The 23,773-nt window shown below is 42.3% G+C and overlaps 3 protein-coding genes across 8 annotated transcripts; 1 reads left to right on the top strand and 2 right to left on the bottom strand.

The window, feature by feature from the left end:
* Positions 1-195: 195 nt before the first annotated feature.
* Positions 196-10,889, bottom strand: LOC125335378 (solute carrier family 2, facilitated glucose transporter member 11-like). 5 transcript variants are annotated; one of them, XM_048322944.1, is made up of 13 exons: positions 10,691-10,889; positions 10,305-10,394; positions 8,535-8,633; positions 6,832-6,992; positions 6,001-6,125; positions 5,628-5,757; positions 4,973-5,121; positions 3,951-4,138; positions 3,331-3,441; positions 3,119-3,220; positions 2,508-2,583; positions 1,939-2,066; positions 196-1,022 (listed from the first exon to the last, which is right to left on the bottom strand). In XM_048322944.1, the coding sequence occupies exons 1-13, from the start codon at positions 10,706-10,708 to the stop codon at positions 804-806; spliced, it is 1,596 nt and encodes a 531-aa protein (XP_048178901.1). In that variant the 5' UTR covers positions 10,709-10,889; the 3' UTR covers positions 196-803. The 5 variants fall into 5 exon arrangements, with proteins under 5 accessions (XP_048178901.1, XP_048178902.1, XP_048178904.1 ...); XM_048322945.1 differs by having other exon boundaries at positions 10,305-10,375; XM_048322947.1 differs by lacking the exon at positions 10,305-10,394.
* Positions 10,890-10,999: 110 nt separating this feature from the next.
* CCDC117 (coiled-coil domain containing 117) lies at positions 11,000-17,839 on the top strand. Of its 2 annotated transcripts, XM_048322955.1 has the most exons (5): positions 11,000-11,446; positions 12,143-12,193; positions 12,555-12,788; positions 14,183-14,320; positions 14,855-17,839. In XM_048322955.1, the coding sequence occupies exons 1-5, from the start codon at positions 11,154-11,156 to the stop codon at positions 15,105-15,107; spliced, it is 969 nt and encodes a 322-aa protein (XP_048178912.1). In that variant the 5' UTR covers positions 11,000-11,153; the 3' UTR covers positions 15,108-17,839. The 2 variants fall into 2 exon arrangements, with proteins under 2 accessions (XP_048178912.1, XP_048178913.1); XM_048322956.1 differs by lacking the exon at positions 14,183-14,320.
* Positions 17,840-20,697: 2,858 nt separating this feature from the next.
* On the bottom strand, positions 20,698-23,761 carry XBP1 (X-box binding protein 1). The gene is given in 6 exon segments (XM_048322954.1): positions 20,698-21,709; positions 22,427-22,534; positions 22,537-22,590; positions 23,118-23,255; positions 23,336-23,432; positions 23,505-23,761. Coding segments are annotated over 6 exon segments (1,164 nt in total). The 5' UTR covers positions 23,714-23,761; the 3' UTR covers positions 20,698-21,151.
* Between the last annotated feature and the right edge of the window lie 12 nt (positions 23,762-23,773).

Raw genomic sequence — 23,773 nt, 5'->3', positions numbered from 1 at the left:
AAATGCTTTAAAGGTGAAAAGTATTTAATTCCTGCCCTCTGTCCTCTCCGCTACTTCATACGTTTTGGTATCCAGATCTCAGTCTGATGGGAACTAACCTTCAAAACTAGAAGTTTTACCCTTTTGCTTATTTTAAACTGTTAAGATGCTAGGTTAGGGAAAAAAAAAATAAATCCAAATTAAAACCCCAAGAACTCTTTTATCAGGATACAAGCCTTTATTACAAATACCAGTAGTTCAGAGAGGTGCTGAACTGTTGTCATACAGTACAGTAGTAGGACTGGATGAGGAATATCTTGAAGGCTTTCAAAGTTACATAACTGAAAAACAGAAACTAAATACCCCTATTTCTACATAAACAGGAGTATTTCAAATATCAGTTCTCAGTAGGTCAGTTCTTGTGTGGGTTTTAACAAGAACACAGAATGTTACACTCAACAAAGCATTTGGATGTGCCCGATGACCCAAACTGAAGGCAGGACTTTGAAAGGCAAGAAGAGTCACTGAACTATCTGCAGAAATCTCCCAGAGGGGTTCATTGAACATCCTCCCTGGCATTTCTGCGTCCATTTAGCACCAGGTTACAGCTAAACATCAAGTCTTCTATGGCTAAGATAATATGTTGTTAATAGTATTTCAGCAATACACATTTTAACAGCATTTCTGCCCTATTTAACTTGCCTTTAGTTACACTTCCTCTAAATACACAGGAGGATTTAATAAGCCACTTGATCATGTATTACACTCCTAATTTAGAATACTACGTTCATAATTCTCACTGAAGTTCTGTTACATTTGTGAAATTATGCAGAAATCTTTAAAAATTCATCTTGAAGTTGTGTTCTTTCATGAAGCTCCGTTTCCTTTTTTCTGGCATTTCTTCCAAAATTAAGCTTGTGAAATTCCTTTTTGATTTCCAGAAAAGATTTGTTTTTTGTCTCAGGAATTATGAGGAAGATGAAAGCAGCAACAAAGAAGCACTCCAGTAAGAACACCACAAAACAATACTGCTGCAGTCCATTCTGAAAATAAATGTGATTGCAACATATTTCAAGTGTAATAGTAGGTTTGAGAAAATAAGCTTTTTGTTTCCACTTACACTTAACATTGCTGCTCAGATATTTTTTAAAAAGAGTCATTCAACCTATTCTTTACCTGTAACTTTTTTAAATTTTGGTTTTTAGATAAAAAACTGTCAAGTGCTGTGCAATTACTGGGTAGACTTTTATTTTAAAAATAAGATAAACCATTTAAGCACTAAAAAATCCACAATCTAAAGAGAAGTCAACATTTGATACTTAGCTGTCACATATTTTAAGATTATATAATTTAAGTTTTTATTAATGTTATTCAAAAATTGTCTTACTGACAGAGCAGAGCTGAACCATGAAGAAAGGACAGGCATATCCAGATACCCTGATGCATGCTGTTCCTGTGGGTTTTGCTGTCAAGAATATGTGCTAAAACTAAAAGTACAAAGCTGGAGATGAAAGCCTATCTTGCCTTTCCTAATAATCTTCTGTTTACAGAACTCTGTCAGTTCTCAGAGGTGTGACACACTGGCCACAGGTACTACCTCAACTTTACTTTGCTATAAAAGCAGAAGGCACTATTAAGAAATGTTTTATCTAGATCTCGGTATCTGATTAAATTTTTCTGGTTTTGATACTTTCTCTCTTTTTTTAATCTGAACATGAACATTGCCCCCCAGTGCATTCCTTTCACTTTTCATTTATCATGTTATACTGGGGTTTGTGCTATGTAAAAAATATGTTTAAGAGGGACTGGATGTAGTTAAACTCATTTGAGGGGCAATGTGCATCCTGGTCAGGTGTCAGTAATGTATAAAGTGTATATAATACAATATAAGCAATGGCAACCTGGGAGCAGATGAAATGGGTGGTGAGACCATTAGGAAATTGTGCTGTGCATACTTACCACTATGAAGGGAAAGAGCATTCCAATTGTGAAGAAACTAATCCAGCTCACAGTCCCTGCAATCATCTGGGCAGCAGGACGTGAGGACTGTACAAATAACTCAGCTGTCAGGGTGTTTGTTATGCCACCTGCGGATGGTTCAAAAACAGAACAGAGAATTGTGCTAAAAGTCCATTTGAGGTATTTCCAATACTAGAAAAAATTGACTTGTTTTTGAATATGCCATTAGCTGATCTATTATGATTCCTAACAGCACAGTTCTTAGACTACTACCCTTGCAGGAAGTGTCCCACTAAAACACAGCCCCATTTCAGCAGCACTGATCAGGCAGCAGGCCCCTTCTGATAAGTGTACACCCCCTCTGCTCTGAAGGGCAGAACTAAGCCCTCCTTCTCATGTAGCTGCCCCAGAAGTGTGCATGGTAAGCCTCAGCTGCAGGCTACAGCATGGCCTCACCTGGGTTCCTCATCCAGAGCAGCAGCAGCTGTGCTGCAAAGGCTTCCTGCCTGTGTGACACCCCCACCCCTCCCAGACCTTCCAGCACTCGCACGCGCGTTCCTGTGCAATACCTGGTCCCAACCCAAAGCTCAAGATGAAGGCAAACACACACGTCATGCTCATGTAAGGCACCCAGGAGTACAGCTCCTGAAACAGAAGACAATGAGAAGGTTTAGTTCAGATTTTGATAATCCGGTTTTAAAGTCTGGCTTAACAGTTGTATTTCCTTTTGTATTTTATTGCAACTAAGACCAGCAGTCTTTCATTACTCTTTTACAACTAATTTATGTAACAGTACTGCTTCAGAGAAATTAAATAGTGTTCATTCAATAATTTTTACTAAATTGTATCATAGAGTTATGTAATTGTAGTGTGGTCTGGGTTGGAGGGGACTTTAAAGCTCATCCCATTCCACCCCCTGCCAAGGGCAGGGACATCTTCAACTACCCCAGGTTGCTCCAAGCCCTGTCCAGCCTGGCCTTGGACACTTCAAGGATGGGGCAGCCACAGCTTCTCTGGGCACCCTGTGCGAGGGCCTCCACACCCTCACAGAGAAGAATTTCTTCCTGATACCTAATCTAACCCTACTCTCTTTCAGTTTAAACCCATTCCCCCATATCGTGTCACTACGTGCCCTTTTCACTCCTTAGTCATATCATGTAATAGGAACGAGTCCTTTAACCTGGTAAGTCAGAGAGAAGGTCAGAACAGTGCACCAGAGCGTCATGAGGACATAACCCCCAATGATAAGGCATCTTCTTCCCACATGGTCTATCAGTAAACCCTGTGGACAAGATACAATCTTCTGTTAATATACTGATCTAATTTTTACCAATATCCTTCAAGAAGAATCATTACTCTTTATACTGGGAGGTAGAACAAATTGCTCCTTACACAAGAGAGGGCTGTGAGACATTCACAAATTCCAGTGCCGAGTGTTACATATGGGATTTTTTCTGCCAAGATCCCAGCTTGTTCAAAAACGTAAGTTGCATAGAAATAAATCTACAACAGAAAAAAAACCAAAACAACCAAACAATGAGGTTTTTCTGGTATTTAAAACATTGTCTGGAAACAAAGTCATGTTCATACTAAACATACAGATCAATATATTTTATATTGTGAGTTACTAATTCAACATAAGCAGCAATAACAATCTGTTAAATTCATGTCTAAGTAAACATATTGATATCATAAAAGCAAATAGGATTATTCAACTTCCTGAACATGCTTTATATTCTTAAACCAGACACACTGGGATAAGCTGATCCACCTTTAATTACTTTTTCAGAAGAATGTAAAGACAATTATCAAGTCATTTTTTTAAAAAGTTTGCATACTAGAAACACAGAAATGAGAAAAAATGAAAAAAAAAAAAATAATGCAAGGATATTCTTTCCCACCTATCCCATTTCTCTGAGCTTCTCTATGTGGATCCTTTGTGTTAATAAATGGTTGAAAAACAGGTGGAACTTAAATAATTATTTAAGCTCTTTGTTCATATGAAATCTTACAGCATTAATGCCACTGAGCTGCTGGCCCATTGTCATCACAATGACAGTGATGAGCTGCCATCTCACACCACGGTCAGTGAATAATTGCCAGGGTTTCTTGGGTTTCTCCCCATCTAAGGCAAAACATTCTTGCTGGATGTCTTCCATCTCCCTTCGATACTCTGAAGAACCATGAAATCGCTTCAAAGCTAAAACCAGAAAAAAAAAAATTTATGTTTACCTATTAACCACAACTCCTGGGAAATCATCCTTCCATAATAACCTGGCTTTTGCTAGGATATGAAAACTTTGCTTTGTGACTTGTTTGCTCCTTGCTGATTTTTCAACATTTTTTGCTGTGGTGGATTTGGAGAATTCTGTGGCATTTCTTTGCTTCTTTTTAGAGGAATATCTGACCTTGAAATATTCACCAAGCAAAATATTTTGTATCTGAACCTCAGACTTTCAAATAGTCTTCTCCTTAAAGGACACTCTTACCAGTTTGAAATGTTTTGCTTAAATTCTAGGTAGATACTGAGTCCTTTGTTATGGCCCTGACTTTAATGTTGCCAGTGGGATGCAGCTAGTGAGCAAAGACAATAAATCCTTCTCCTAAGGCAAATAGAAGTCATTTGGATCCCAAACTACAATCTTTACAAATGGTCCTAAAACTTAAGAGAGTATACAGCATCAGTTCCTTTAAAATCTTCATGATTAAATATATTTCAAGTGACAATTTGTCTTCCTAAGGCCAACAGTAGGACTTTTGATGATCCTGATAGCTAAGTTTCCACTAAGAGTAACCAGCTTGAAGCTCCAGTCAATGAACTTATATTCAAAACAGAATAATAAAGTTTTGTTCATAACCCATTATAGGCTCCTGAGTTCCACAATCCCTTTTTCCATATAAGCTCATTGGAGGAAAAACATGAGCCAAAAAGATGATATAACTGCTGTGTGGATAAAGATAAAAGGAGAATCTGGAACCCAGTATACCCACTGTACCCTTCTGAAGAACAGAAAGTATAGATGCTGGATATTACCTTTGGCACAGCTCAGCTCATCACCTCTGTCAATAAGAAGGTATCTGGGACTTTCAGGAAACCATGGAAGGAATAAAAGCTGGGCAAATGCTGGAACACAGCTGCTGGATAGCAACAGAGGCAAATGCTTTTCTCCACCTAATAATTCTCTGTGAGAAATGTGGAAAAAGAAGGCAAAGAAAAGTAATAATTAGCTATTGGTTACTATGTACTGCAGTCTCTGTTCTTGGAACTTCTAAGTTCCAGCTGGATGAAGGCCCTAGCAACTCCCTGTGATCACACAGGGAACAAAAACAGTGGCGGTGCTATGATACTGAAACACGAATCCTTTGCTCTCAAGTCCTGTCTTGCCAACATCCACTGTCTCCAGCAAGAAATTGGCAGAAAACATGAACTCAGCACAAATGTACATGCTTTACTGATGCTCTTCTGGTGACCCATCTAAACTGAGACTACTTCCCTGAGGAGACAGCACTGATGGCTGGCAGTTGTAGGAATGAGGTGACCCAAGCAGGATTTTCTTCTTCCAGGGGAACCTTGTGTGAATTCTAATGCTACAATGGCACAAGGAATGTTCTGCAATGAGTGGTAGGAAATTGGAGTTCTTTACATGGGAGTAACACAAAACAGGAAATAAAAAAAAAGCATTTCTTGCCTCAAACCAATTATTTGTCCTGTCAGAATTCCCCCAGTCAGAAAGATGGAAGTCCCCATGGCCAAGCCACCTCTTAGATGTTTTGGGGCAAACTCCCCAATATAAAGAGGCTGCACACAGAACCCAATACCTGCAAGTAAATGGAAAAACATTTTCCTATCAATCAAAATTGCTTTGCAAAGAGTTGCTAAACCAAAACACATAGGAAATGGGACTTAATTAATTTCCTATTAATTGAGCTGTCTTCAGATTCCAAGCTAAACTACAGAACATTTTCATCATTAACACGTGTCATAAAACCTAAAGGATCAGAAGTAACAATAATTTATCATTCACCATAGTTTATTGATAGTAGGAATAAGAAGTCATTCACCTGAATTTATGCCAATCAAAAACCTTCCAGCAATCAGTAACTCAAACAATCCTGTAGGAAAACTGATCCCCATTAAAATGGAGGCTAGTATTGCTATAACATTATTCATCAAAAGAGCTCCTTTCCTAAAGAGGAGGAGGAACAAAATAATAATAATAATAATAATAATAATAATAATAATAATAATAATAATAATATACAACCACAGAACAAATAAACAAAAAACTATTAAAACAAAAAACCCCCCAAAACAAAAAACAGCACACTCTAACCAGACATTAAGGAAATCTGCAATAACGTGGTTTTTTAAACAGTTTTCCTTTCTGATAATGTGGGGAAAAAATGGGCTTTATACTGAAGAAACATGCTATTTCCTGGAAACCCAGATATCTGATACAACTGCTCATGTTTTTTAAAATGTTTAAACATAAGAATAATGTCTGACCAGGTAGGAATGGGGTCTGTTCATTTAAACACACGAAGTGCAACAGATGAAGCAGCATGTCCTTACTGGCACAAGGGCTGCAAATGTGTCGGCGGGGGGGGGGATCTCATGTTTTCACCACACTCTGTGTGCATTCTCCTACTCAGATTGCAGTAAATGTAATGCAAAGACTAAAGTCAAAGGTCATAATTCAGGGCTCATCCTTGAAAGTCACATTGGAATAAACTGTAAAATTCTACTAGAAAACTCAGTTTTAAAGTGAAAAAATATGTATGGGCACCCAAGGTACTCTTTTCTCCCACTCTTTTTCCATTTATTGACTTTCCATTTCTGGGGGAAGGTAGGAAAAGCAAATATGTTTCTATATGCCTGCTGCTGCAACTGACCTGCCCAGCCGGATTGCCATGCTGCCTCCAATCAGGGCTCCACACAGGCCTCCAAGGGAAAAGACAGAAGCAATGACAGACCAAAGAAAGGTCAGCAAATTTGGATTTAGTTCCTTGTGATAACGACTACTCCAGGTCTCATTTAAGAACTTGTGTATATGCTGCAGTAGAAAAGAGTGATGAATGTGTAGCATTTTATACAGCCCTACAGCACAGCAATACAAATAACTTGCATCCCAATCCTGAGAACCAGTTCTGGGAGTTAACAAGAGGTATCATCTGACTGGCAGAATCTTCCTTGACCACAAGGAAGACCTTGTGTTTCCTACTCCCCACACACCTCAAAGGCCGCTGAGCAGCTTTGCTTTGTGCTCTGCCTCAGGTACTGCACCAGCAGAAAAACACCACCCTGACACGCACTGCCACGAGAGAGCGCTGAGGTCTTTCTGAACAAGGAGGGGAACAGGGTGGATGGTTGGCCCTACCGTTTTCAGAAACATCTCAGAGCACAGAGGCCTTGCAACCTAATAAATTTTACCGTCAGGGGACTCATTCTGACACTTGATCTAAATCTCCCTGCCTTAGTGTAATCCAAGAAGTCATAGTAAAATCCCTTTTTCAACTCTAATAATACTCCACCTTTTTTATAGTATTCAGGTGCCAGAACTTTTAAGCTGTTATTCCACATGCTTGGTTTTCTAAAATTTGCCTTTAGAAACTCTTGAACTGACGTATCTGTAATCAGAGGCTCCTGTTCTTCACCTGCAAATGAAGACTACAGAAGAACAAACTCCTTGGACTCTCCCTCTGTTCCCAGCATATGACATGTTCTTTCACAAACAGCTTCTTTTAAGCTTTGTAAAAAGCATACAGTATTGTAGCAAATTTCGTGTTCACAGTTTCCCAAGCAAATAAATCAGCTGGTGGCAAAAAATTACACCCATTACTTTCACAAGATCATTTGCTCATATCCTTGAGTCATCTGCAAAATATGCAGAATCCTGGAGGCCATAGCAAAGAATGCACAAGTAAGAAGCGAAAATACCTACGAGTTACTCAGCCACTACAGATGCAACTGTTTATCTCTCTAAGATCGTTTTCAGTAACCTGTCTTGTGATGGACAACTGTTAACTGTCCTTTCTCCCTGTTACCCAGTGATAGAAAGAATGGGAATGGCTCAAAGCTGTGTCAGGGAGGTTTAAACTTGACATTTGGAGAAACAGTGGGGATACCCTACAGAAAGGGTGGTCAAAGAGAGGAACAGGCTTCCTAGACAAGTGGTCAATGCTCCAAGGGCATTTGGACAATGCCATTCGTAACATGCTTTAACTTTTGGTCAGCCCTGAAGCGGGCAGCTGAACTAGATGGTCATTGTAGGTCTCTTCCAGCTGAAAATGTTCTGTTCTACCCATAATGTTCTGGGCTATTTTAATAACTGAAAAACGTAATACTTATTCAGTTAGTCCTTCTAATAATAAAGGTATTTACGTGGCCTATTTGGCACTTTTGTCTGACACAGAATACCTCTGATGGGAGGTACTCACAAACAAATTCACATGAAACCACGTGGGAAATTAACAAGATTCCTTCATATGAGAGGAAGACTGCTTTAGTTCCCACTGCGATCACAACAAAAGCACATTTGGCCTCTTGGCCGAGTTCAGAGAGGAAACAGGCCCGTGAAGAAAAGATAAGCTTTTACCTGCGTGGGTGCATTGATAATAGAGACATTGTACCCATACTGAAAGGTCCCTCCAATTCCAACAGCACAAACAGCCAGGAACAAGGTCCAGCTGGGGAGCTAGGGAACAAAAGAAAGTCATGGGCATGAAAAGAGATAGGACCTTGAGCCCACAAAGGTGTAATATCTAAAAGAAAATTATGGTGAAATACATCATGTATTTAGTTTTGAGCAGTGAAAGTATTTGTTTAAAAAACTGCATGAATTCCCAAGCACCTGCAGCAGGAGAAGCATTTCAGGCTGGCTTTGGCCATGATCATTAACAGCCTTTAGAAATACCACAATTACAAGTCTCCAGATTAAGTGTATGCAACAAAACCATTACAACTTTTATTGGAAACTGAGTAAATGCTTTTTACATAAACCACACTGCTCACAGTGTCTGTTTTTAATGAAAGAATGCTACGACTGTTTATGTTTGGTGTTAGAGACATAACGACTCAGTATAAGAATTAACCAAATCCCAATTTTTGTGAGTCTCATTTTAACCAGGATGTGAGAAGTAACAATATTTTATTTCCCTTGAAACAATATTTTAAGTCCCTAAAATGATCACTCAATGTCTGCAAGTTGGCAGGTGCAAAGCCTCAGTACCTCAATCACAATAATTTGTTCACTGACAATAATATTCAATTTAAAGTTTATTGACACATTGGCATATATTTTTTAAATTTTTCAATATCTATGACCTAGTTACATTCTCAAATCAGTATTTACAAACTAAAATTCATAGATTCACAGATTCACAATGTCTCCTATATTAAAGGCACTTCACAGTGATCAAATTTCCCCTTCCTTCATATATAAAGACTGCACATATTTCTTTCGATAAACCTGTACTCCCTGAATTTCTCATTGTAAGGTATGTAGGCTAATTCTTCATCATTCTCATTCTTGGTCCAGTTCCCAGAAATGCTGAGTTATTCCAGATACGGTACTGTATTCTGACAGAGCTGTCTCCTTCCTAAAGATAATTCATCAAAACTTACTTCCTTCCTTCATGACTGAAATTTGCAAGTTGAAATGGATCTTTATTAAAGTAAAATCCAAGTGACATTTCCTTCCGGTTTCCAAGTATAAAAAGTTGTTCTCTGAATGTCAACCAAAGCAATGAATTGAGAGTAGTAAGTAAGGGCTGCAGTGAGTATGGTAGAAAAAAATAAAACTTGATGTGATAAAATACTGCACAGTCAGACCCTTTATTAACCAAGTACTGTAAACCTATTTTGTGTGTCTTATGGCTCTAGCCTGGAATCTAGAAGAGACAGAAAATAAACAAACAAACAACCCAAAATCATTAACATCTATCACATAACTTAGGTTTTGTTATGACAGATCTTTTGTTCTTCCTGCTCAAATCAGCTGGGCTCGTGACACTGGCATGCTGTCTCACACTGGAGCTTGGAGAGAGCACAGATAACAGCCTCACATGTTCTGTCAGCTATTGAACTCCTGACAGTTTAGAAGTGTGTTCTCCTCAGAAACACGACACAAAATTCAATTTGTATTCAATGTAAAACATGAGAATCAAGAAACTGCTTTTATAGCTTCCAATTTCTAACACAGCTAGGTGTCTAAGGAAAGCACAAAACTTCATGAATCTAATTATGTAATATATTTCTATTCGAAAGCTAACACGAAATACCCGCACATTTCACATTTGTACATCATTGCTAAAACGACAAACTCCCTGCAGGATCCACCTTCAGAGGCCAGGATGGTTCTGCTTACCTTGCAGGGTGAGCTAGACCCTCTGAGCAGGGGCTGGTGCTCCATTCTGAGCATGGGTTGATTTAGATTTCCTTTGCAAAATTTAGTAAACTACGTTACAGAAAAAAAAAGGTGCCAAAGAACTTAAGTTACTAATGTATTAGGACACAGCTTTACTTCTATGTTGGTTTCTGGGTGGTTGTTTTTTTTTCCCCCGCCCATTGAGACTCTCCTCAACAGTTCAGAACTTTTTTGTGACACGGATGTCCAACTTCGGTAAAGCCTCACAGCAGCCACAGGGAGCTTTCCCACCTCTTAACACTGTGTACATGCATTGTCCTTCTCTAACTTCGCGCAGAACCCGCATCCGCAGCCTCCCGCAACTAAACACAAGGACGGGCGGTTACCGTGTGCCTGGGTGCCATCCCTCCCTCCTGCCGACCGGAGCTCAGCTCCGCTCGCCACCTCCCCGAGGCCGCCTGAGCTCCTCAGCTGACCGGGATTTGCCTGCCGGGCCGGGCCCGCCCCGCTGCGGGGATTAGGCCGGACCACGGAGAAGAGCGGGGCTGTCCCGGCCCCCTCACGGCCATGGCGGGGATCCCGCTCCGACTGCACCTCCCACAGCACCCGGGACTACAACTCCCAGAGGTCCCGGGGTGCCCGGGACTACAGCTCCCACAGTGCTCGCGGGTCCTTATCCGATCGCGGCGAAAGGCCTGGAAGGAGCTGGGCTGTAGCGGCGGCTGCAGCCGCGGGCCCGGCTCGGCCCGGCTTTCGTGCGTGGCTCCTGCGGGAGCTCTCGGGCAGGGCCGGCGCGTGGCGCAGCGCGGATTACGGCGTTGATGTGCGCTTTCTGCCCCGCGGCAGGAAATGGCAGCGCTAGGCAGATCCTGCCACGGTATCCCGGCGGGCTCGGCCGTGGAGCTCCCCGCGGCTCCGGCCGCTGCCCCGGACCGCCACGGCCCGCAGCCCTTAGTCGGCAGCCACGGCCGTCTGCAGCCGCCCGGGATGGTCATGGCAGGGATCGGAAACGACGGCGCCGATGGATCCTCCGGTCTCTGTCTGCAGAGCAGCTTCGACCTGGCCTCCCTGGCCGCGCTCGGGAGCCACAGCGAGGGGCTTACGGTGGCCCCGGTGAGCTCCTTCAGCAGGAGCCGCAGCCAGTAAGTGCCGGAGCCGTTCCCGCAGGGCCGCGGCCGGAGCACCGGCAGCGGGAAACCGCGGCGGGCGCTTTGCGAGGCGGCTGGAATTTGTTTCCTTGTAGCAGTGTTGCACTGGTGGGAGGTTAGAATTGTGCTCGTCTTAGGACCTTGAAGCTGGCTGGTGGGGGATAAAGGAGCCTTTTAAAAGGCAAGAACGGTGATCGAGTGTACTAGCATCTTCGCACACTTTCAAACTCATGTATTTTTTTTCTTTTTGTTTTTTTTTGTAAATTTTAATCTTTCTTATATGTGAGCACAAAAATCTTAAATTATTCTATAAGACGTTGAGTTTTGATCACATTTGAGTATGTCCCTGTGATGCAGTGTATTACGAGACTCGAGCTGGATCATGTGTTGTTTCTTGAAGCATTTGAATTTTAGCAACAATTGGTCTTGCCCCTTGTGGAAAAATAAATAACATAAAGGAGAAGAAATTAGCATGGAAGAAGTTCAGAGAACTGAGCAATTACAGCCGCCTTTGACTTCCTTTGGAACAAAGTGGTCATTTATTGTTCCAAACTTTTACTCCCTTCAGAGCTGGTGACATACTGTGACTGTTGATCTTAGCTGAAATTTTTAAAGGGAGGAAAATATTTGAAAATATCAGTGTAATCAGAAGATACAATTTGAAGCTAAGTAACTGTTTTTCTTTTGTAGTGTCTCTGTGCGATGTGGAAAGAAGCATAAGCTAGAAGAAGAGGCAGAAGGGTAAATTAATTTGTCTTTTATAGCCTGAAAAATCCTGATTTGCTTTTTGTTTTGTAAAAGATTTGAGCACATCTCACCTACAGTACAAACAGGAAGGAAATCTATCATTGTTTCCATTTGGAACTCTTCCCTTGAATTGCACACGAGCCCGAATGCATTTCTGTTACCTAATTAATTGTGTGGCACTGATTCTCCTGAGTAGGTACTCACATTTTACTAAGAGCAATGTACATTTATTTTCTTTGTTGAGGTTGCATTGCCATAGTGTGTCAAAGCTGCTGAAACACGTTTTGTATAACATTTGTTCCTGTAGAATGCCACATTTCTTTTTTGACAATTGTAAACTTACTTTGTTTCCTAGCTGTCCTGTGCGGAAGAAGAGACTGACAGGAGCCAAAAATTGCCCTTTGAATCCCAACACTGAAGAATGGATTCTTTGTGCAGGTCAGCAGGCAGCTGGGGAGGTAGCAAGTCAGTATGGTGGCAGCGGTCCTGAAACTGCCATGTTAGAAATTCCCTGTGAAGAAATGGATCAGACAATGGGGGAACAGCAATGCGAGGTTGCTCGCAGGAAACTTCAGGAAATTGAGGACAGGTAAATGCAGGGATTGAGTAGCCTGGCTTTGCTGAGCTTTCCCTTTTTTGGTGGGCATTTAGGGGTAAATCTAGCCCTTAGCAGTGTGATAACACTGCTGTAAATCTCAGGTGAACCTGCTGTTCAAATGATTTCGTTTTAGGCTGCCTATGGTCCTGTGAGTCTTTAGGCTGATAATGTGAAATGAAATTGAGGGTGCTAGAGCAGGAGATGCTGAGTAAATAGCACCCTGCTCACAATCATTGTGCAGCTTTAATACACCATAATGGGGTTTAGTGCTCTTCTGTGAGCATCCAGAGCTCAAATTCCAACAGTTACCTGCTCAGACTTGAGCTCATTTTTTTTCAATCAACCGCAGCTTGTTCTGTGATTAATACTTAAAATAGATGTGAATTTGTCAGTGTAGAGAGTAGCATGAACCAGAGAGGTCTCTCTGCACATATGCAGTAAGGCTGAGATTCTTCTTGCTGGTGGTGTGATGTGGGGTAATGGGGTGGCTATAGACAGTCTACTGTAGTCATTTAATAAATTTCCTATGCATTCTGGCCCTTGAAAGATTTCTGGGAATGGCATGTGTATGTATCAGTTGATTGCAGTTGAGCTGGTATTCCAAAATATCTAAAATGACCACTGCAGATGATAAGAAAAGCCAAAAGTTACAGGAATTGAAAAACAAGATTGTTTTGTAGATTATTCCATAGATGATGCATGAGGAGAAGCAAGGTGCTGTTAGACTGTTATTTTTTTCATGGATAAATCAGAGTAGTGAAGTGTGTCTCTATTATCTGTTTATGTCTGCCTTGGGCCCCTTGGAGGATTGTTCCCTGTTCCCAGCTACTCTGCTAAATTTTCTATAAAAGGTTTACCAAAACCAAAGGAGATGCTTCCATTTGTTCTAAACGCTTCAACAACTTGTGCCAATTTAATCTCAGAAACTGGTGCAATGTTGTGAAAAGTGAAGCACTGTTTTCAGTACCTTGGCAATCATTCTCAAAGCCCAGTTATGGGGAATTGAGAAGGTAAAGCTACTGCATAGCTGAGACTCACCTGTGTAATGTGACTGAATGGTACAGTTTGCCCTGGAGGGAATTTGTTTATTTTCTCTCAGTGTATGTCTGCACTGACAGGGCTGGGATAACACAGAGATAACCAAGCTAGCTCAGGTACCAGAAGTGGCATTGCTGCTCCAGTGGCTTCTGTGGTAAGAGTCCTTCTCAGGGTATTTTGGCCCAAGAGAGGCTCGTGTTAACATGGCCCTGCTGCTTCTGGTACCCAGCCTAGGTCAGAGATCTGCACAGAGCAGAGCACGTAGATGTGACTATAGTCTGCAGTGGATGTGCCTGATAACAGTATGCTCAATAGTGTTTATCTCCCTCTTCCCCCTCCATTCCTAGGATAATTGATGAAGATGAGGAAGTTCATGCTGATGGAAATGTTAGCAATCTGCCCACTCTTATCCTGTCAGATACCCTTAAAAAAGGGATGAAGAGGGATTTTGGTGAAGTCCTGACAAAGAAAATAATAGAATCTATGTAAGTTTTGGAGGAAATCATGGTGCTATGTAGCTAACATGTGCAAATGAAAAGAGAGACCTCGTTTCATGTTTATGGAGATGTCCTTAATTACTGCATGATGCAGCCAGCACTGTATAACAGACCATTCACCTGGTTAAAAATGGGAAAAACTGTCCTAATGTAACAAAAGAAACAAGTGTAACTGTAGTGGTCATCAAGTGTCTGTTTTGTACTCCTCATTTCTACAGATTGAAATTTGTTGAGTGAACCATTATAAGTTTTGTTTTTATGTATATGAATTTTCAAAATGAGAAGGTCCTGAAGTGTGACCAACAGTGGTCAAGTTTGGTGCAAAAAAGAGAGAAAATACAGGGTTAGAACTAGAAATAATGGAACTGGTTAGGGAAGAGGAAATTTAATAGGGGGGAAAAAAAGGCTTATATTTTCTGGAATGCAGTTCCAAGCTAGCTCAAAAGATGACGATACAAGTCTTCTGCATTTAATAGATGTGCTTTGAGAACTTAAATTTTACTGAACCTCCATCCTTTCTAGGAGCCGTCCTTCTATGGAGCTGGTGCTTTGGAAACCTCTTCCTGAATTTATGACAGATAAACTGAAGTCTGTTTCTGTTAAAAACTTCAAGCAGCAAAGTACAGAAGGGTGTCAAGCTAAGCAGCCATCCCCAAGAGCTCCTTTTGACCCACAGACTGAAACGTTCCCTGGATCGCAACAGACTGCCATGTCTCCAGATCCATATGCTAGTTTGGGAATATCTGGGTGTGCAGAAGAAGAAATGGAGTTGTAGATGCCAGATTTTAGACTGGAAGTGGTGAGCTTCTGATGCTTATTGTTGGTGGTTTTTTATTTTTTTTTTCTGGTTTGATGTGTGAATCTGAAGTTATATTATTTGGTTTTTGTTTTCTTACTAACCATCATAAGGACATGGTTTGGCCAGGAAACACTCTTAAGATTTCTGTGTTCCAATCTGTTAAATATTCTTACTTTTACTGAAAAGGTAATTTAGAGGCCTTTGGAACAGGGAAGTAGCTTTCCATCTTGCTTAATGGTGAAATACCCTCTTAATTGCCCTTGGTAAAGTATAAAATCCAAATACTGAATGTAACTGTGGCTTAAGCCACACCTTTCTCTTACTGAGCCATTAAGACCGGTGCACATACTATGCTTGGCCATTTGGTTTAATTTGAATTACAAAAGGGTATGTAAAGGAAGAAATACCTAGTAATCTAGTATTGGATAGAAGAGCAATTCCTCTGGTAGTACAGCTTTTCACACCATCTTATGTTTGGACTTGACGTAAACTCAAATGTAGAAATTGTACAATCTGTGGGGTGGTAGGGAAGGAATGTTACAGCTGAGCATTAGTCTTTGCTTTTTAGAAAGTAAAGCCGGTGCTTATAACTTGCAGGATACCTGCTCACTTCAGTCATCTTTGGTTCATTGGCTTCTAAATTTTATTTGTGGGTTTTTAATGTCCTCCCCAAACAATGCAAAGTCTGGAGAAAAGTGGTTCTCAGCAAAGAGATTCACATTTTACATTGTGCTGAGATTCTTTTGATGCACTGAGTCGGAAAGTCAGTTGAAGACAGTGTAGCTTTTGATGAAATGAATGGCATCCTTTAATTTGGATAAACATGGTAAATAAATCAGATACCAGGGAGCTGCTTGCTGCCATAAAGAGGGTCAAATGCTTGATTATTGTCTGTAACCGAGTCCCAGCCTTTGAGACTGCTGGCATTGGTGGTGAAGTAAAGGAGATGCCTGTCTTCTTTCTGAGAGAATCTAGACTTAAAATTTAAGCCACAGTATGTGCCAATAATGTAGTGTCACATTTTTTTATACAGATGTATGCCAAAAGAGTTTTCTACCCTGAGCAGGGTGCCAAGAAAAGGAATCCACAATTGCTTGTACCTTTTCTCAATGCACAGCAGTTCCTTATGCTTGAGGTTCTTTGACTTGTTGAAGCATTTTATCTTTTGTTCATAAGTCCTTGAGCTTTCTCAGAGGTACCTGAATTGAGGCTTTTCCTAAGAAATTCCTTTCCAAGTAATAGGTTCTGTTCAGAGTCCTACATCCCAATCTGGTTTTGACATCTTGCTAACATGAAGGAGCAAGTACACAGTAATGCAGCTGCTCACATAAGAAAATCTACTCTTCCTTTGCACAGCTGAGATAATCTTTGTGATGATACTCCTTACTGTTGAATAACCCATAGCTGAAAGTTTAAAATCAAGCTTCTCTTTTTGCAGTCATCCTTTATTTCCTTTTGGTTGTTCAGAAGATATCCCTGTTTGTTAAACCCTGTTTATCTTGCTGCTTTTGTTGAAGGTTGTCTGAAATTTCCTGTCTCTTGATAAAACATTTCAGAGCTTCACTAAAAACACTCCAACATTTCATTAGGTATTACTCTGGAAACCAGTATGCACCTGTACTTATTCTAGAAGGTTTATTAAGTTGAAGAACATGTGCAGTGTATCTTGTTATAATGTCTAATTTCATTTCAGGGTCTGCTATAAATCTCTTGCATGAACTGTGCAGAATTTCTTATGTATTATTAAGCTGCTGAATGTGCTTAAAACCTACAGCCTTTGACTCACTCCAGTGTCTGAGTAGAGTGTAAAGCAACACAGTTTGGAGAAGGCTGTAGTCACTGCAGGTAGAAAACGTGGTGCCTCCAAGTAAGTAACTGGTTTTCAGCTTGCTGGATTATAGTAAAAGTTCAAGGTTGGAAGTATTTTAGGTGAAAGCTCTGAATCCTAAGTAAACTGAAAAGAAAGAAGGAAAATTTCAAAAATGTGATGACACCATCTCAGTGACACTAAAATTGCAACAGAAGATGTAAAAAATTGTAGGAGGCCTAAATACATCAAATGATGCAGTTGTTTTCCTCTTAAAACCACCAGATTGCATATCAGATTTGCAGAATAAGAAATTGTTGTAGATGGCTTTTAAGCACACGTTTTTTCCTGCTAGGTTTGTACCAAAGGTTGTCCTTCCTCTTAATTCAGTGTCGATAGGGCATCACTGACCTGTTACCTGCTATCTAAAACAAGAATATAGTGGTGCACTATTGACAAAGACCATGAGATGGAGAAAAATTGTCTTAAGAATTTTGCTTTGACAGAAAACATTTGCTTTCATTTTTTCACAACGCATTTCTGCCCTTGTGAAAGGAGACAGTGGGGTTGATTAAACTGATGGAAGAGTGGGCTAGAGTGGGAACCAACTGTCAGGAGCACTGAGCACGGTCCTCACTACAGCAATCACTTGCAGAGGGTGATTGGATGAGAGATCAAGCTGTGGGCATTTACAGACTTCTGTATTTGTGAGTTTCATTTGTTGTTGTCTTCATTAAAAGACTTTTATTAATGCTGTTCACAAACGGGATGGCAGATGCGATGCAGTATTAGGAGAAACCTTATTTTGAAATACAGAAGATGCAATTCTGGTCTGTCTTCTCTTGGGACCAAATCACCCTTTGTATGTCAGTTTTCAATAAATTTTCTAAAATATTTTTTAGATGGCTGTTTCATTCCTGGTAAGAGTGAAAAAACCTTGGGAGCCTATGTCCAGTCCTTCAGCTGGACAGTAAAGTACTCTTCCGGCTTAAGGAGATTGAATTTAACTATGTCATCTCAAAGGCATGTCCCTTTTTTCCTTCACAGTATTCAGCAGGACAAGGGAAGGCAACAGCTGGGTAGAATAAACCTGAAGCTGCCAGAAAGGAAGAGTTGTTTTAATTCTGTCACAACCCAAAGGCCTCTGGCAAAGCAGTAGGGGTACCAAGAAGTGCTGCTGTAGTTTGTGCTTTCAGATCTTTCATTTTACTTCAGAATAAAATTATTCAGAACTAAGTAAGCTAGGTATTATTAAATTGTAAAAAAACTTGAGAGTTTTAAAACAAATTCAGATTTTAATAATTTTGTTGGAGTATAACACTTTGCTTTTCTGTTTACCATCTTCTGTTCAAGAGTTTTTGAAACAGCTGAAGGAAAAAAGGTTGGCGTGGTAGACCAGTATTGCCTTTGCTTTTAGGACAGAAAAATAGCACTTCCAATTTGTATTAAAAAAAACCAAAAACAAACCAGTCTTTTCTAGGCAGGGCCAAACATTGACTTACTTATATTGTCCCTTGGGCAATGGTGCTTCAGTGCAGAGGAAAGGAACGGTGTGAAAGCCAGCCCATGTAAGATTGTGTAAGGTTCTCCTGGCTGGCAGTTGTGAGGGGGGTGTGGCTGGGAGGTCATAAGGACTGGAGGAGTATCCCAGTTATGGGGCCAACCCTGTGGTGAGGTACAGAATTTATTTTGGTATGGGCTTGGAACTGGACTTTTAGTTATTCCAGGCCCTGTGTCTTGTATCAGTTAGCTAGAGCAGATGTATGGCTTCTGTCATGGATCATTTATGTGAACCACAGCGTCTGGATCCCTGTGTCTGAGCCAAGTAGGACTCCAGGAGACTGAGCAACTGGAAAGCAGTAGCCTGCAGGAAACATGCTGCAATGATGAAAGCTGCTGCCCTCTGCTACCCTTCCCCTGCTGCCCCAGCTTTGCCTGGCTTTAGTTTAACTTGGCATCTCTCATCTACAGGAAGAGCTCAGATTACAGATCCACAGTTCAGAGTTTAGATTCTCACACTTTAATCTGGGGAAGTTCACGGTAGTGCATTTATTTAAAAACCCCCCTCAGTCTGCCTTGGTAGCACTTAGTGGACATGATTCTAGTAGAAAATACTAGTGCTTCTTGGAATTCAGAATGGTATTAGGCTTCTAGATGCCAAACAAGAACTAGTTCTGTGCTTTTAGTGGAAGAGATCTCAAATATTAACAGCTTGTCTTGGGCCCCAGTGCTCGTAGTAAGTCAGGACAAAGCATGCCAGGATATAACTGTTAAGTTGAAAAAGGGGAAGCAAAACAGTGTAAAGACCATGTTCTTGAGCATTTGTCTCCTGTGCTTAACAAGGTTGAAATGGTAACACAGCCCATGTTCTAGTGTGATGGAAAGGACACTAACTTCTTAATAACACACACACTTCTTAATAACAACACACTTGGATTTTTTTAGCCGTTGAAAATCGCTTGCTCGTAGTTGCCACGAGGGGCTGGGGCCCCGTGGAAGGTGGGCAGGGGCTGTGGGTGGGGCCGCTGCTGGCAGGCTGGCCCTGCTCGGGAGCCACGGGGAACAGACCCTGCCGGGAATCATCTGCTTCACCCCTGGCACTGCCCTCACACTCCACCCCGGACACGGTCACTGTGAAGTGCCTGGGGAGAAGCCAGGAACAGGCTGTACCTGCAGAGACTCAGTCCCAAACATCAAATTCTCAGGAACACACACACTTCCTGCAAGTACTGCAGTACCAAACAGAGCCACTTCCATCAATTACTATGTTTACTCACGTATTGCACTACTTAAGAAGGGAATTTAATGTCATACAAAGTTCCAATAATGCTAACAAAAAGTAATGCAAAACTACAGATCAAATCCTCTCTTCTATTTGTTTTCTGGACTCGCAACAATTTATTTGATAGTCTTACAGCCATCCCTGTTCCCCACCTTGAAAGTAAAGCAACTTATTCTCTAACTGCTTGGATTTTCAATCTAAATTTGTTTTACTATACACCTGTAATCTTTACTTCTATCTACTATTCCGATAGAATCCTTCATTACAAACTAGGTTACCCAAGCTTGTAATCCAAAGCAGTCCTATCACCTTTAATATTAGTGACTGAAACACCTCTGGTTTTCTTTCCTTTCCTGCCCCAAGTTATTTTTGCCAAAATTGAATGCAAAACATGAAATAGTACTGAAACCAAGAACAGCTGCACCAACACCTGCAACAGCTCCCTTAATTTCAATATAAAATTTCAGTTTCTTCTGCCTCTCCAAGTCATTTTAATATTGTAATACTGGAGCAAATGGACGTGGACAATGAGGAGTTGTGCTGTGGTATTTGAAATTAGCTCCTGACAAGTTCATTTGATGCTTCAGGATTTCCAGTGGTAACACAGAATCTGCAACCTTTTTCACACTATGCCTGTCTCGTACCCACCTCCCTTCGGACTGAGCATTTTGGACAGCATTGCTGGCCACCACGGTGCCACCACTGCCATGACTTCTGAATACTCAAAACTTGAAGCTCATGCCACCTGCCTGCCTTATAGAGGCTGAAGGTCTTGCTCTAGTGGCTCTGGCCTTCACACAAACCTCTCTATCACATCCAGTGCCCCCAAAAGGAAACTGAAGCATCCAGCTGCAGACACCATATGAGCACTGCTCATCAATGCATTGTGGCAGGATGAGACACCGAGAGACCTGAACTTAAATTCTCCAAGGCCCAGATACTGTCCCCTCCCCACTGAGTTCTGAGGCACAAAAAGGTCAGTGAGCTGCACTGCATTTTAATTGCAACAATACAGTTAAATATTAAATGGAGAAAGCAACTCTACATAGCAAATGGAAAAGAAGCATTTAGTGAAGCTGTAAGACTTAGAGATTATTAAGGTTCAGCCCAGTTGTCAATACATGAATATCCCACTTAAGTTTTTGGTGTTAAAATTTTAACCTAAAACCAAAACATTTTCGGGTTCATACAGAGTTAGCAAGTTACTGAGAAATAAACCTGCCTCTCTCCTAAGCCAACACTGATTGGGGGGAAGCCAGGGCAGGACAGAACACCCCAGGCTTTTTCATACCATCACGCCATCTACTAGCATGGGTAAAAATTAGCAACACTTTTCTGAATGGACTTGATTTTCCCCACACACACCCCTCAAAGGGGCATATGCTGGTATCTTGCCAGGACAGTTATCCAAGGGGAGTTAACACTACCAGGTTAGACACTGATGAGCTGGGGAAAGAGTTCCTTGGCAAAACTATCCTCCCACGCATGGTCAGTGCCAAGCGGAGACGATGTATCACTGAAGGGCGACAGGGATCCTTCATACCCAGAGTCACTACAGCCATCCAACAAGTAGCTTGAGGCTTCAAGATTATGACAGGAAGAAAGCAGATGAGAAATGCCCAGTTCAGGCATGAAGCTGTCTACAGGTTCCTTCTTCACAGACACTGGGACCTCAGGGATAGCCTTGTCGTCAGATGAAGAGAGATTTTCTTTCTCAATTTTCACTAGCATATTGGTTTGGTTGCCCATTTCAACAGGAATCTCCACTACCAGGGGTTTTGTATACACGTGATCAAACCTTATGAGTTCATTAATGGCTTCCAGCTTAGCTGATGGGGACCCCAAAGAGGGAGACAGGGCAGTTGGTATGGAATTTGTTTCTCCAGAGATCTCTTCCTCCAGCTTTTCCAGGCACGTTGACTCTGAATCAGCATATCTGAGAAACATCTCTGGGTCCAGACTGTCCAGAAAGCCCAATAGGAGATCAGACTGCAAAATGAAATACTATTTTAGAGGGACAGTTTATTACTGTTACAGCCAAACACCAAACAAGGCATCTATTAAACCCCATGTGGAAGTTAAAATACACTAATGCAATTACAGTTGCTTTCCCAAGAACAATGGTTAATGCAATTACTTATCTTGCAGAAATTCACAGAATCTGCCAGGTCAGAAGTGACCACACTAGATCACATCTGGTCCAACTTCCCTGCTCAAGCAGTCATCCTAGAGCACATGGCACAGTATTGCACCCAGACGGTTCTTGACTATGTCCAGTGAGGGAGACTCCACACCCTCCTGGGCAGTCTGTTCCAGAGCACACTCATTCTTTGTCCATCATACACGCATTTGAGATTCACAGCCACTATTAGAAGCTCCTTGAGATCTTGTACCCATCAAGTACAAACACCACTGTGCCTGCCAGCTACACAAAGCATAGACCAAAACCTGGCTTAGGCAGACCTGCACATGACCAAAGCTATGGGGGCTGGGTTTTTTCATGTGGGTGTTGTTGAACTCCTGTACTCACTGGATACAGCCTAACAGCTGTTCTGAGCCACAGGTATGACATTCCAAAACTTGGAAAACAAACCAACTATAAATGGAAATCATCAAATGATTTAACATCAGGAAGTTATAACACTAGTCTTAAACCTACAGTGGTTCCAAATTTCATGGACAGTTTGTATAGGACTTGATGCTCACCTCAGAGTCTGAAGAGTCACTGCCACCAGAATCCATGTGGAAACTATCAGAAATGGTGACTGCTGGGCCTGCACCTGCTGCAGAGGAACACGTAGTCTGAGTGCTGCGGACTCAGCGGACCCGGTCACCAATCTAATCTCATCCACCTGGGATTCCTTCACAACCTGTACCAAGACAAAAAAACTCAAGTCACTGCGAATGTTCTTGCAGGCAGTACAGGACATAATCTTGAAGATCATGATTTTTCTGCAAAGGTTTCCTTCATTAAATTCTCTATTTACTTGTTCTGTAGAAACCTGAAGGTAAGACCATTTCCAAAGTTAACTGAACCTACCATATACTTGCGTATTTCTTTTATTTGCCACTTTGAAATGAGAGCCTCACCCTCCCCACCACAACTCCTGTTCTCATGAGACACGCCTATATAACAGCTTCTACTTCACTTCTATAACGAGACACAGAAAAACAGATAAAACTGTCTTAAACCAGCTTGGAACTAGTCAGCTTTCTACCTCCCACACTACGAGTGGCACCCATTTCGACTTGGCAGCTGCTGAGTTTCAGGAGAGCCTCCATTTGGAGGACAAAGGTATTTCCGGCATATCCGTGCCGACAGCACCGAGGTTACCCCGGGAGGGAGCGGGCCAGCTCTGCCCAAGCAGGGGGCGGACACAGCAGCAGCGCGGCTCACCTGGAACTTGTCACCCTCCTCCTCCTCCTCCGTCTTCAGAGCATCTAAACCCAGGCGGCAGCGGAGCTCCTGGTTCTCCCGCACGAGGTTACACGTCCTTTCCCGCAAGAGCTGGTTTTCCCGCAGCAGCTTCTGGTTCTGCAAAGAGCCGTGAGGCAGGGAGACCGCTCATTACCACGTCCTCCTCCTCCAACCCCTTACCTCCCCCAGCCCCTTACCTCCTCCTCCAGCTCCACCACCTGCTGCTCCAGCTCTGTCATCCGCGCCTTCTTCCTGTCGCGGGCACTCTGGGCCGCCACGCGGTTCTTCAGCTTCCTGCGGGGCAGAGCGGCCATCAGCGCGACGGGAAAGCCGGAGCCTGCCCACTCACCGCTGCCCCCCACTCACCTGCGCAGCGCCTTCTCCTCCGGGCTCAGATGCGTGAGCCGCTGCCGCTTGCGGGCCGGCTGCGTGGTCTCCATGCCCGGGAGGCCGGCGTCGGCTCCTGCCGGCAGGACAACAGAGAGATGCCGGGCAGCCGCGGGGCCGGGAGCCTCGGCCGCTTTGCTGGGGATGAGGAGCAGCCGCGGGGCCGCGGCACCGGGCAGCGCGGCCATAGCGGAACGGGAGGACGGCGCACACGCTGCCCGACGTCACCAGCGCGGCCGGCTGCGCCC

The sequence above is a fragment of the Corvus hawaiiensis genome, chromosome 18, assembly GCF_020740725.1.
Source record: "Corvus hawaiiensis isolate bCorHaw1 chromosome 18, bCorHaw1.pri.cur, whole genome shotgun sequence".
NCBI lineage: Eukaryota > Metazoa > Chordata > Aves > Passeriformes > Corvidae > Corvus > Corvus hawaiiensis.
This window is presented reverse-complemented; position numbering and strand designations above follow the sequence as displayed.